Raw genomic sequence first — 13,965 nt, forward strand, 5'->3', positions numbered from 1 at the left:
GAAAATTAATTTCCCATAGAAAACCATTAAAATGAGAATAATCCGTTCCCAGGTCCCCATAAAACATAATTTTCTACTAAATAAGCCTTAAAACTACACAAAATATACCTTATTTTACGTATAATAAATGTGCTATTATAATGAAATAAATAAACTGTACTGTATAATAAAGTCGTTTTATTTCCCTTTTAGATGATCGTTGATGGCTTGATGGAATGAGTGGCCGGTTTCATCAGCATTAAACACTTGATGAGGAACGTAGCCTTCTTCTTTTACCATCTTGAGGAATGATCCCTTGTAGGTGCTTTCTCTGTGATAATTGTATCTAGTTCTTCATCAATTGTGATGTGTTTAGCTGGGTTGATAGCTTTTTGCATCAAGTGTACAGACGACTTGTGCAGGTTATGCAAATTTCCCCATTGTGGGACGAATAAAGGTTTTCTGATTCTGATTATTTGTAGAGCCTGATTGATGGGATATTTTAACTGTTTTCTATCCATTTTCTCACGATTCTCACACTTTTGTTTTTTTGTTTCAAGCTCTGTCATCTCCCTTTTGTGTGTGTGTTTTCTCACTCTCTGTCTATCTGTATGCCTCTTTAATGTTTAAACCCGCGAACGACACATGACTCATTGTGGCAACTCCGTGTGTATCCCGAAAAATAGTTCGTATGCCAAGGTAAAATTTTTATACATGTAACGTTCGTAAACCGAAGTTCGTAAGCCAAGGGGTTCGTAAACCGAGGTTTCACTGTATTTATAAGAGCAGCGATTAGCTAAGGTTGACTGGGATGTATTTCTGAATGTGGATTTTTTTATTTTGAAAAGGTTTTAAATGACGTAAAACATTGTTCAGTTTCAGAATTTTCCAGTTTTCCCCCAATGTAGTTGTGTTATTTTGTTCCATAAACTATAATAACGTTGTTTCACGATCCTACGAGCACACAGTTTAATAAATCCAATTAGATCATTAGAGATTTATTTTTCATTCGCTGTACATGCACGACCGTTCGCTTTATTTTGACGTGATCAACACGGTTGCCGTGGAGAAACAAAATATGGAGGATGTGGAAAATGTGCTTGGAAAGCATCGGTGTGAGTAAACGCCTGCGCTGGGGAACGAGTACGGAGGTGATTGACGCAAGCAGAGTTGGCGTGACAGATGTTCGCTCGTCAATTCAATTCTTTCTGACGCAGACGACGGACAAAGTCGCTGCGTTTTTAAACTGGCGCATGTTCGTAAGTTTAGAAAGATGATATGCTACGACGTAGTCATATTTGCGTCGGTTGTAACAGTGGTGAAAATGTGAAACTTCGCTACGTGCTTCAAAAGCTTGATGTTGAAAGTGTGTTTTAAAGGACATTTGCTGCAATGTTTTTACGGGTAAGTTCGAGTAAATGTGTTTTGTAATGCGGTTGCGAAGACCTGCTGGAAGAGGGAGGAGAAAAAAAAACAAACAAAATGGCGGCGCAGACGGCTATGCCTGAGTGAGGGCTTGTTTGAGGTCTCGCAGCAACATGGACGCCATGACGCTCTTCTCGCTGTTGACGGTCAGCTTGCCGACGCCAGCCTCGTCGTTCAGATCCAGAACAACCAGAACCAGGACCCGGCTGCTCACCGTACGACCCGCGAACCTGCGGCGGGCACAGAGGAAATAGATGAAGACACCAAATAAGATGGAATGGAAAAATACATTTTGCATCATACTGTTATGCTGATGGTTTTTTTTTTTTTTGGTTTGTTTGTCCGAAAAATATGAATAATAATAATAATAATTATATATATATATATATTACTAATAATAATAATTATTATTATGCTTATTATTACATTTTACATAATACTGTAATGCTGTTTTTTTTGTTTGTTTGTTAAAAAAATACTAGTGAAGATTTTAGAAAATAAATAAAAAACATTCCCGCACTAAATAAAAAAAAAAGAAAAAATCAAGAGCTATAAAACTGTCCATTTCTGAATAAATATACGGTATAAATCCAATGTATTATTTATTATTATGAATATTATCATTACTATTATATGATGATGATTACTACATAAATTTTACATAACACTGTCATGCTGATTTTTTTTGTTTGTTTGTTAAAAAAATACTAGTGAAGATTTTGTGGGGTAAAAAATAAAAAACATTCCCACATTAAATTGAAAAAAAAAAAAACAAGAGCTAAAAAACTGAAATCCAATGTATTATTATTTATTATTTATTATTTTACTATTACTGTGATGATAATTATTGTGATTAGTATTATTTTTATATATTCTTGTTATTACGACTATTATATTATTGTTATTAATATTATTATTATTATTATTACATAAATTTTACATAATACTGCAATGCTGATTTTTTGTTTGTTAAAAAAATACGATAAGATTTTGTGGGGTCAAAAAAAAAAAAAAACATTCCCCGCATTAAATTGAAAACATGTTTACAAAATATATAAATGTGTGAGTATATATATATATATATATATATATATATATATATATATATATATATATATATATATATATATAGACACAGTAAAGTCTCGAGAGAGATATATCGATAGTTATATCGATAGAGAAGAGGACTGATATAGAGAGAGAGAGAGAGAAAAAAAAACGTATAATCACTGTCATAATATTTTTTTTTATTGCTTGTCTGTGTTGTCTTCACACAATATATTGGCCCAAAAAAAAAAAAACAGTGACATTTAAATCTTAAAAAATAAAAATAAATACATAAATACCTTTACTTCCTTATTTCCGACGGAGTAAATAAACAAGCCACTATTTTACAGGTATTTTTCCACTTGAAGCATCGTCTCCAGAGAAACGGGATAAAAGCAGCCTCGGGCTAATGCTAACTAGCCCCAGTAAATGTAAGATTTATTTCCCAAATCCATTAGCGCGTAGACGGACGGACGGACGGACGGACGCCTCGGGCCTCGACGGGAGGAAGAAGCGTGACGGCAAATGCTTTTTTTTATTTTTTATTTTTTAGGTCTGATGTAGCGCGGCGTCAAGACGAGTGGCTAATATTTTAATTAAGGCCGAAAGCGAGAGGTGGCTAATCAACTCCCTCCGCTCTGTTGACGCTAATTTCGACATTCCCCGGAGACGCGTCGGAGGGGGCGAGCGCGCTCGCATTGTATACGCTCTGCCCCCCCCCGTGCTAATTGGCGGACGCCTGGTGCCGTCCCATCCCGTCGGCGGAGGGGCTTCTCGTCAGGCCCGAGTGGTCCGCTCTGTTTGTCAGACTAAATGGAGGCAGATGGCAGGGACGGACGGGAGAGGGGGTGGGGGGTTTCCAGCGGGTCGCGACCTACTTGTTAGGACCCTCTCTGCGGCCTATTTCCATGGAAATTATGAGCTGGGAATTCCCCCCCACACCCCCCTCGTACTCAATAGATAGCCACAGTCCATAAAATGAGTTTTTAAGTTGGCTTTGAGTGGCGACTGGGGGGCGGGACACTTGAACCATCAGCTGTCTGTCAATCATCGGGATAATAGACGCGTTGTGCTCCTGTTTCGCTTTTGATTAAAGAACCCGCCCCGACCCCTCCCCCCATTTTTTTTTACGAAAAATTAAAACTTTTACTTTCATAACAACTGCTATTTTATCTCCAATATTTACTCGTAATGTGCAAGAATGTGATCTAAATGAATGATATCTATCGATCTATCTATCTATCTATCTATCTATCTATCTATCTATCTATCTATCTATCTATCTATCTATCTATCTATCTATCTATCTATCTATCTATCTATCTATCTATCTATCTATCTATCTATCTATCTATCTATCTATCTATCTCCCATAAAGAAATACTTATGGGGATAAAATAAGAACATTGTTTTCTTGTACTTTTTTTTTATCCTTTCATAATTCTCTGCTGTTAATCGGGAATGTCTTCACTGTGAGACAAATAAAGTTTTTTCTTTACCTTAAATAGACAACAAAATGTCCCACTGAACATTTTTTTTTTGTTTTAAATGTCTGGTTTTTAGTGCTTTTTTTCCTGATGATTTGTAAACAAGCTTTTGGCTAGCGTTTGAAGTTGAATCTGATTAGCTAAAGTCAGCTAATAGCATCCAATGTCATATGGGAGCATTTAAACATGCATATTGCAACACGCAGACATTTTAAATCCCCTCGGCCCAAATGGCGATCACCATTCGCTAGCTATTAGCTATTTATTCGCTAGCTATTAGCTATCCATTCGCTAGCTATTACCTATCTATTCGCTAGCTATTAGTTACCTATTCGCTCCCTATTAGCTACCTATCCGCTAGCTATTATCTATGTATTCTCTAGCTACCTAGCTTGCTATCTATTTGAGGTACTTCCGGGTTGAGTGAATGCTGGCGCATGTGGCTGCCGCTGCTCACCCACAGGAAAAAAAAAAACTTATTCTGTGACTGTAAAGTGACCTTGAGAGTTTTGAAAGGCGCTCAGAAATCAAATGTCTGATTATTATTACCATTAAAATTGGTTTCCGTTTGCGTATGATGACGTCAAGTCAGGTGTCAAACGGGGCGCTAAACAGGACTTTGGTATTCCCGTGCACTCCTTCGCCTCAGTTTGAAGAATAGCAAAGCAAAGCAGAGCCAAACTCAGCAGGCAGATTGGCATCGATTGACGGGGACGGGGACGGGGGGTCTCTCCAATTAGCCGCCATTCTCCTCACTGGCAGGTGCCATCTGCCTCCCATTCACCCGGAATAAAGGCGCCTTCACCTTTACACAAGTACGCAAGCTGCTTAAGGAAATGGACGCCATTGTGGTGGACAATCGGCGGGACGGACGAGTGTCCTTCAAATGAGTGGCCGGACGGCCAGATGGCTATTGGGTATTAGGCTCCATGACAAACTCTCCAAACTTGGCCGTGAGGGGGATTTTAGGATGAACCCTTAAAGGACAACCGACACCTCCGGACAAGTTGCATACATAATTGCTCAAATCACTTCAAATCACTCCTACTGAGCGTATTCCACCACATATAGCTATAGTTGACCTTTTAAGACTCACGCTGAATATTCAAGAAGTGCACAATGCATTTTGGGTAGGTAGATGTGTGTGTATATATAGATAGATAGCGATAGCGAATAGATTGCTAGCTAGGTAGCCAGCTAGCTAGTTAGATCGCGAATAGAGAGAAAATAGATAGCCAGCAAGGTAGAAAGCTAGCTAGTTATATAGCGAATAGAGAGCAAATAGATAGCTAGCTAGTTAGATAGCGAATAGAGAGAAAATAGATAGCTAGCTAGGTAGAAAGCTAGCTAGTTAGATAGTGAATAGAGAGCAAATAGATAGCTAGCTAGGTAGCCAGCTAGCTAGTTAGATAGTGAATAGATAGCAAATAGACAGCTAGCTAGGTAGCCAGCTAGCTAGTTAGATAGTGAATAGATAGCAATTAGACAGCTAGCTAGGTAGCCAGCTAGCTAGTTAGATAGCAAATAGATAGCTAGCTAGGTAGCCAGCTACCTAGTTAGATAGCGAATAGAGAGCAAATAGATAGCTAGCTAGGTATAAAGCTAGCTAGTTAGATAGTGAATAGATAGCAATTAGACAGCTAGCTAGGTAGCCAGCTAGCTAGTTTCACAACTATGCTGCTGTGAAATGTACATTTCTCCACTGCGAGACAAATAAAGGTACATCCAATCCAACAATACAAATGGGCGTAGTGAGAGTTCAATCCTAATTGAATTGTATTTATTTTTTTTCCAAACAAAGCGCTGTCGTATTTGGGGGAGTCGGGGGAGGGGTTAACACTCCATCACATTTGCCTTCAAACGGACTGAAAAATGGGAGCGCATTTATTTTATTCCGCTTGTTTGGACACAAACAAGAACAGCCCCCTTTTCTACATTTGCTTTCCTGCCTGATTTATTGCCATCCTCCCTCACAGCAATCAATTTGGAGCGCTTTGGCTGCCACAGCCCCCCCCCACATCTTCCTTAACCAGAGCATCAACAATCAACATACCCCAACACCCCCAAAGCAATAAGCAATTGGCTCAGGTTCGGGGAAGCGGTGCTACCTGGTGGTCAACAGAAGAACTGCATCTGTTAATACGACAGCCAAAAGGCCATTAATGTCCATTTTTATTTTATTTATTGCATTCTATTTGTGATTATAGTTTATTTATTAGAGTACTTGTGCTTGTTGTGACTGTAAAGTGTCCTTGAGAGCTTTGAAAGGCGCTTAAAATGTAATGTATTATTATTATTATTATTATTATTATTATTATTATTATTATTATTATTATTGTTATTATTATTATTATTATTACAGTGATTTGCTGTGGGGACCCCTTGAAGGGAAAAGCCGAAAGGAAAAGATTATTATTATTATTTATTATAACTATGAACATTCAGTTGACGTTAAATGAAATACATTATTATTATTATTATCATTATTACAGTCACAGGATAAATTTTTCTACAGGTGAGCAGCGGCAGCCACACGCGCCAGGGTTCACTCAACCTGGAAGTAGCTCAAATAGATGGAAAGCTAGCTAGATAGCCAATAGATACCTAGCTGGATAGCCAGCCAGATAGCAAATAGCTAGCAAATGGTGATGCTAATAATAATAAATGTTATTTCTCAGCGCCATACGGAAATCAAGGCACCAAACGACGTTCCACCACGTTCGCAAGGAGAAAACATGATGGCGTAGCGAAGAGAGAGAGCGTTCATCACGAGGCCACGCGTCGTCTTCTCGGTGAGCGCTGTCGGATATTGACATTGATTTTTCAACAAGTCCCTTTTGCCGCCGTCCCTTTTTTCGATCTGTCGGAATGGCTGACAACCAGGAAGTGAAGAAGACGCAAATGGAGGAAACACAACGCTGTTCAATTATCTCTCAAGGTGCGCGCGACAAAGGAGGAAGCTCATTAGCACACGGTGTGTACACCCGATTACGCGGTCGGCCATCTTGGGGCATTCCCTTGGCTTGTCGACACAGGCGTGCTTGAATGACAGTGAGAACGGGCGCAAAGGAATACAGTGATACCTCGGCTAACGAACGCTTTAGCTAATGAACTTTTCGTTTTATGAATATTAAATTTGCAAAAATATAATTGGCATATTAACTAGTTTTCGGGAAACACACAGAGCGCCACAATGGCCGGCGCACTACTTTTTTACACCCGCTTTCTTTCAGTGCAGACGTGGTTTGCTATCGAGTGGAGTACTTTTGCTATTATGGGACCGAAAAAGACCCCACCACAGGCTAGTGTTAAGCCGAAAAGGACACAAAACAAAATTACGGTCGAGCAGACTAAAAAAGATCATCGAAAAACACCAACGAGGTGTGCGTTTGTGTGATTTAGCGTCCCAGTACCAGTATGCTAAGTCGACCATTGCTACGTGTGGCTAAGGGTGTTTCTGTGTTGTCTAAGCAACGGTCTGTCATCTATTAGCTAGCTAGCTAACTTGATCTATTTGAGTTATTCCCGGTTGAGTGAACGCTGGCGCATGTGGCTGCCGCTGCTCACCCACAGGGAAATTGATCCTGTGACTGTAAAGTGACCTTGATACTTTTGAAAGGCGCTGACAAATGAACTGTATTATTATTATTATTATAGAAGAGGTTGATAAACGTCTGTTGATTTGGATTAACGAAAGCAGCTAGCAGGGGACATTGTGAGTGAGGGTATTATCGACTTCAACTTCACTCGGATAGGCAACTACATTAACGACCATCACAAAGATAAATAAAACAACTTTATTATACAGTACAGTTTATTTCTTTAATTACAATACATTAGTATATTTATTATACATAAAATACTGTATATTTTGTGTAGTTTTAAAGCTTATTTAGTAAAAAAATTATGTTTGATGGGGACTTGGAAACAGATTATTTTCATTTTAATGGTTTCCTATGGGAAATTAATGTTTGGAAGACACACTTTTCACCTTACACACACTTTCTGGGAATTAAATTCGTAAGCTGAGGTATCACTGTAGTTTAAAATGGCTTTAAATATGTTAAAATGAGTTTATAAAATGTATGAGGTGTAAAATTATTTTTAAAAAAGGGCAAAAAGCACAATATAATTGCTTTATGTGATGATTATATTTTGGATATTTTGACTGACCTGTGTATATGACTCTCGGAGGTTGCCACGGCGCCCATATTGGCTACCGACAGGACTCGCTTGGCGACGGCTTGATTGGAGATGCCGCCGGCAGTGGTCGTCATGGCGATAGTTTCCGAAGTCTCGTTCATACCTCGGAGTTTACCTGTGGGAGTTGGGAGCTGTAAAGGCAGCAAATCTTGCGCTGCCATTTTGAAGTCACAACCTAACTATCTATTTGCTATCTAACTAGCTAGCTGGCTACCTAGCTAGCTATCCATTCGCTATCTAAATAGCTAGCTGGCTACCTAGCTAGCTATCCATTCGCTATCTAAATAGCTAGCTGGCTACCTAGCTAGCTATCCATTTGCTCTCTATTCGCTATCTAACTAGCTAGCTGGCTGGCTACGTAGCTAGCTATCTATTTGCTATCTAATTAGTTATCTATTCGCTAGCTAGCCATCTATTAGTTATATATTAGCTCGCTAGCTAATTTTCTATCTATTCGAGTTATTCCGGGAACGCTGGCACCTGTGTCTGCCGCTGCTCACCCGCAGAAAAACTAATCCTGTGACTGTAAAGTGACCTTAAGAGTTTTGAAAAGGCGCTTAGAAATGAAGTGGTTTGCTTTCAACATTTAGCTTGTAGCAGACGTGCGCATTCCAGCATGACGTGACCTGATCCACTAGTGAAAAGGATGCTTTGATCCTCTTTCATCTAGAACTGCTTAATACAACAAAGAGAGTGCAGAAAAATGCTGACGATTGAATGTCTGACTGCGTCTTTTGTGTTGTGTCACATTATTTGTTATATACATGTAACATGCTATCTAGCTAGCTATAGCGTATGTGGGCTTACTTTGCTCTTTGCAGAAGTCAGTTTCTGAGAGGCTGCAGGGTGTCAGCAGTTCACCCACAGCAGGCTGGATGAAAACACCAAAGTGCTCCTCTTTGGTGCTGAACCGACACCCAAAAAAAAAAACAAGCACATACACTTTGAAAACAAATTCAATTGCAAACGTCATTATTTTCAGAGTGAGTTTTTCTTTTTTGTTAGGATAAATTCTTCGGCAGGAGGCACGATTTTCTTCAAAGGTTATTGAATACCGTTTAGCGAACGGAAACGGGCCTGATTATCGGGAGAATAATTGTTATCTCCGAGAAACGCTGATCAATTGTGGCTGCGAAGTAAGAAGAGAACCGAGGCGTAAACAAAAATCTGTATTACAGTGATAGCATGGCTTACGAACTTAATTGGTTCCCAGGAAGTGTGTGTAAGGCAAAAAGTGTGTCTTCCAAACATTAATTTCCCATGAAAAACCATTAAACATGAGAATAATCCATTTCCAATGCCCCATAAAACCTAATTTTCTACTAAATAAGCCTTAAAACTACACAAAATATACCTTATTTTATGTATAAAAAAATTATACTTTTTTTTTATTCTTACACTATTAAATTTCATGACAGTCAAACCTCAGTTTTCGAATATCTCTGTTCTTGAACAATTCGGTTTTCGAGCAAAAATGTATCATCTGGTGATCCTTTCCTTTAGGCGAAAAGTTTGTCTGCCAAACATTTATTTCCCATAAGAAACCATTAAAAATGAGAATAATTCGTTTCCAGGTCCCCATAAAACATAATTTTCTACTAAATAAGCCTTAAAACTACATAAAATATACCTTATTTTATGTATAATAAATATGTTATTGTATTGTAATTAAAGAAATAAACTGTACTGTATAATAAAGTCGTTTTATTAACCTTTGTGATGGTCGATGTAGTTGCCTCTTGATGATATCCGAGTGAAGTTGCCGTGCTTTCTCCGCGATAATACCCTCACTCACAACGTCCCCCGCTAGCTGCTTTTCGTTAATCCAAATCAACAGAAGTTTTCCACCCTCTTCTATTGCCTGAGACCGTTGCTTAGACAACACAGAAACACCCTTAGCCACACGTAGCAATGGTCGACTTAGCATACTGGTACTTCGGCTTAACATTAGCCTGTAGTGGAGTGTTTTTCGGTTCCATTATAGCAAAAGTACTCCACTCGATAGAAAACCACATCTGCACTCAATGAAAGTGGGTGTGGAAAACTAGTCCGCCAGCCATTGTGGCGCTACATGTGTTTCCCGAAAATTAGTTCATATGCCGAGATTATATTCTCGCGAATTTAACGTTCGTAAAGCCAAAAGTTTGTTAGCTAAAGCGTTCGTTAGCCGAGGTATCACTGTATTGCCATTTGTGTAATCATTTCGTTATTTATTTTTACCACAGCTGGAAATTGGCCGCTTGTGTGGAATCCTTGAAGTCGATACCCATGGAAACAGTCATCGAGGCCCCCGGATCTAATCGCTCTGTGGAAAAGGGAGACAAGGGGGAGTCGCTGTGAGTGACAAGGGTGGCGAGGAGAAGGAAAAAGACAGGTAGAGCCACGCTAGCGTGCGTTAGCTAGCAAGCCAAGGCCGGCGGTCTGTACATGAGAAGCCCGTCTTTCAATCTTCGGGCACGTTTCCACGACAATGATTTTATGATGCATCAGCGTCAAGGAGATGAGGTGGAACACAATAGTTGATAGGATTGAGAGAAAAATGCTCTGTAAGGTTAAAATCTGTACTATGGGGATCATTTGAGAACATTTTTTAATACTCATTTCAAGCTCAGATAACTCCAGATTCATATCCCTTAGGAATGAACTGTTTTTTTTTCTGATGAAAGAAGAAATTCTAAGGTTTATAACGCTGTATTGAATGTTTCTGTAGACATTCTAAAACTGAATATTGTGTGGCTCTTGGAATTCAAGTGACAATGACAAAAACCCTGGCACTGGAGTGGACGCAAGTCTGGCAGTGAATGAGTTAAAGTATTTTAGCGCTTAGCATCTCTAACACAAGAAATGGGAGAAAACGGTACCACATCGTCGATAATCGTTTATCCCCCATCGACACAGAAGTGGCAAGTCAGGATTCGCCTGGTTTGAATGTCGCCTCTTTCTTCCCGCTGGATTCTGCTCATCGATCGCAATCACCCTCCGTTTCGCTACGCCACTTCTTCGGAAGACGATCAATGTGCCGCAATCGGCCGCTGGGCACGCGCGAGTGCGAGCTCTTTGACGGGAGGGGAAACCGTCATGCGGTAGAATGAGGCCGGAGCGTGAGCGAAGCTAACTAGTGGGGATTAGCGCGGGGTGTATTGATCGATTTGGAGGTTTCAGGGTAACTTCATCTTTTTTTTTTTTTTTTAATAATACAGGGATACCTTGGCTTAAGAACTTAATTTGATCTCATACAGAGTGTGTAAGACAAAAGTGTGTATCCCAAAAATTAATTTCCCATAGGAAACCATTAAAATGAGAATAATCCGTTCCCAGGTCCCCATAAAACATACTTTTCTACTAAATAAGACTTAAAACTACACAAAATATACCTTATTTTATGTATAATAAATGTGCTATGGTATTATAATTAAAGAAATAAACTGTACTGTATAATAAAGTTGTTTTATTGACCTGTGTGATGGTCGTTGGTGGCTTGATGGAATGGAGTGACAGTGAGTTTCATCAGCATTAAACACTTGATGAGGAACGTAACCTTCTTCTTTCACCATCTTGAGGAATGATCCCTTGTAGATGCTTTCTCTGTGATAATGTTACCAATTGTGTTCTGTTTACCTGCGTTGATAGCTTTTTGCATCAAGTGTACAGATGGCTTGTGCCGTTATTTGTGGAGCTTGAGAGATGGGATATTTTAACCCTGCAGTCTACACTCTGCCTTTGAGCTATCAAAGTTGAAACGAGTCCAAATTTCACTCTTTTCTATCAATTTTCTTACTCTCTCTGTCGTCTGCTTGTCTCTTTAATGTTTAAACCACCTCCCCTTACTGCTGCGTTCTTGACCAATCACGTGGTTTTAACCGAAGACTGGGGGCGGGGAATAGAGGACAAAAAGAAGCCGGCTGCCATTTCCTTGTTAGGAGAACGGGCTCGTTCGCGAATGACACATCACACATTGTGGCGCTCCGTGTGTATCCCGAAAAATAGTTTGTATGCCAAGGTACATCTTTCCTCAATTTAACGTTCGTAAACCGAAAAGTTTGTAAGCCAAAGGGTTCGTAAACCGACGTATCACTGTACTACGATTGTATTTTCCAAATGATTTGATCTACGTTCTCGCACAAGAGCAGATTTTCAATCCTGGCCGTGACGCCCGAACTCACCGATGGTGTTAAAAGAGTGAATTTTGAGGGCGACGGGGCGACATTCTCCGACGTGGATGTCCTCCAGGGGACGCTCGCAGCCATTGGACAACGTGACTTGGACGGACACCATGCTGTCCCCGTACAAACAGGGATGGCGGGGGAAGTGGTACTTGGCAGACAGGCCCTTACCGGTCATGTGGTGGAGCAACTCGTAGCTTTTGACCGGGCTGAAAGATGGACTCGTCACCTACAACAAAAAAAAAAAAAGGGGGGGAATCACGTAAAATGTCAGGAAAAAATGTCGGAAAAGAACTGCATTCGGTTTCAGTGGATTCAAAATAATAACAAAAAATAAGAAGAAAAAGAATTAAAAAAAATATATAATAATAATAATAATACTAAATAATATTATTATTATAACAATAATAAAATAATAATAATAATAATAGTCATAATAATACTAACTTTTATTTTATATAATAATAATTTTAATAAGAATAAGAATCATAATAATCATACTAATAATATAATTATTAATATAAAATGATAATAATAATAATTATTATTTTATTTAATAATAATAATAATAATAATAATAATACAAATAATACAAATAATTATTACAATAATAATAATAATTATTATTATAACAATAATAAAATAATAATAGTAATAATAATAATAAATTTTCTTTTATATAATAATAATTTTAATAAGAAGAATAAGAAGCATAATAATCATACTAATAATAATAATAATAATAATACATTTCATTTCTAAGTGCCTTTCAAACCTCTCAAGGTGACTTTACAGTCACAGGATAAATTTTTCTATGGGTGAGCAGCGGCAGCCACATGCGCCAGCGTTCACTCAACCCGGAAGTAACTCAAATAGATAGAAACTAGAAAATAGCTAGCTAGCTCGATAGCTGGCCAGCTAGATAGCTATATAGCTGATAGATAGCAAGATAGCTAGCCAGACAGCTAGATAGCTAATAGACAGCAAAAGAAAATGACGGTCGAGCGGAAGAAGGAGATCATCAAAAACCACCAACGAGGTGTGCGTTTGTGTGACTTAGCATCCCAGTACTAGTATGCTAAGTCGATCATTGCTATGTGTGGCTAAGGGTGTTTCTGTGTTGTCTAAGCAACGGTCTCAGGCAATAGAAGAGTTTGAAAAGCAGCTAGCATGGGACAGTGTGAGTGAGGGTATTATTGCCGAGAAAGCACAGCAACTTCATTCGGATATCATCAAGAGGCAACTACATCAACGACCATCATAAAGGTAAAGAAAACAACTTTATTATACAGTACAGTTTATTTCTTTAATGACTATACAATAGTATAATTTTTTTAATACAGAAAATAAGGTATATTTTGTGTAGTTTTAAGGCTTATTTCGTAGAAAATTATGTTTTATGGGGACCTGGGAACGGATTATTCTCATTTTTAAACAAAAAAATGGTGTCGGTTGTCCTTTAAAACTTTTCGAAGACAAGCAGGAGTCCTTGACGCCATCCCTGTTAACAATGTCCTCAACATCCTGTAAAAGCAGACCAACCAAATATTTGTTAGCACGGGCGCCCGTCATATCTAGCAAATTTATCGTGCCGCTTCCGGACACGTCGTAGTCAATAAAGTTGGCCGTAAACGTTGGCCGGAGATTTAGCCGCTTGGCTC

At 38.9% G+C, this 13,965-nt stretch overlaps 1 protein-coding gene across 1 annotated transcript in view; it reads right to left on the reverse strand.

Moving 5' to 3' along the window:
- Window positions 1-13,965, reverse strand: part of ap3b1a (adaptor related protein complex 3 subunit beta 1a) — a 37,653-nt gene that overhangs the window by 1,838 nt on the left and 21,850 nt on the right. The window contains 5 exon segments of the mRNA XM_089019692.1: window positions 1-1,634; window positions 8,112-8,256; window positions 8,949-9,046; window positions 10,362-10,446; window positions 12,305-12,533. The exon segment at window positions 1-1,634 is cut by the window's left edge and continues 1,838 nt beyond it. Coding sequence (XP_088875818.1) covers window positions 1,478-1,634; window positions 8,112-8,256; window positions 8,949-9,046; window positions 10,362-10,446; window positions 12,305-12,533 — 714 coding nt within the window. The 3' untranslated portion in view covers window positions 1-1,477.

Source organism: Hippocampus bargibanti, linkage group LG18 (genome assembly GCF_051943395.1).
Source record: "Hippocampus bargibanti isolate YZ-2025 linkage group LG18, ASM5194339v1, whole genome shotgun sequence".
Classification (NCBI taxonomy): domain Eukaryota; kingdom Metazoa; phylum Chordata; class Actinopteri; order Syngnathiformes; family Syngnathidae; genus Hippocampus; species Hippocampus bargibanti.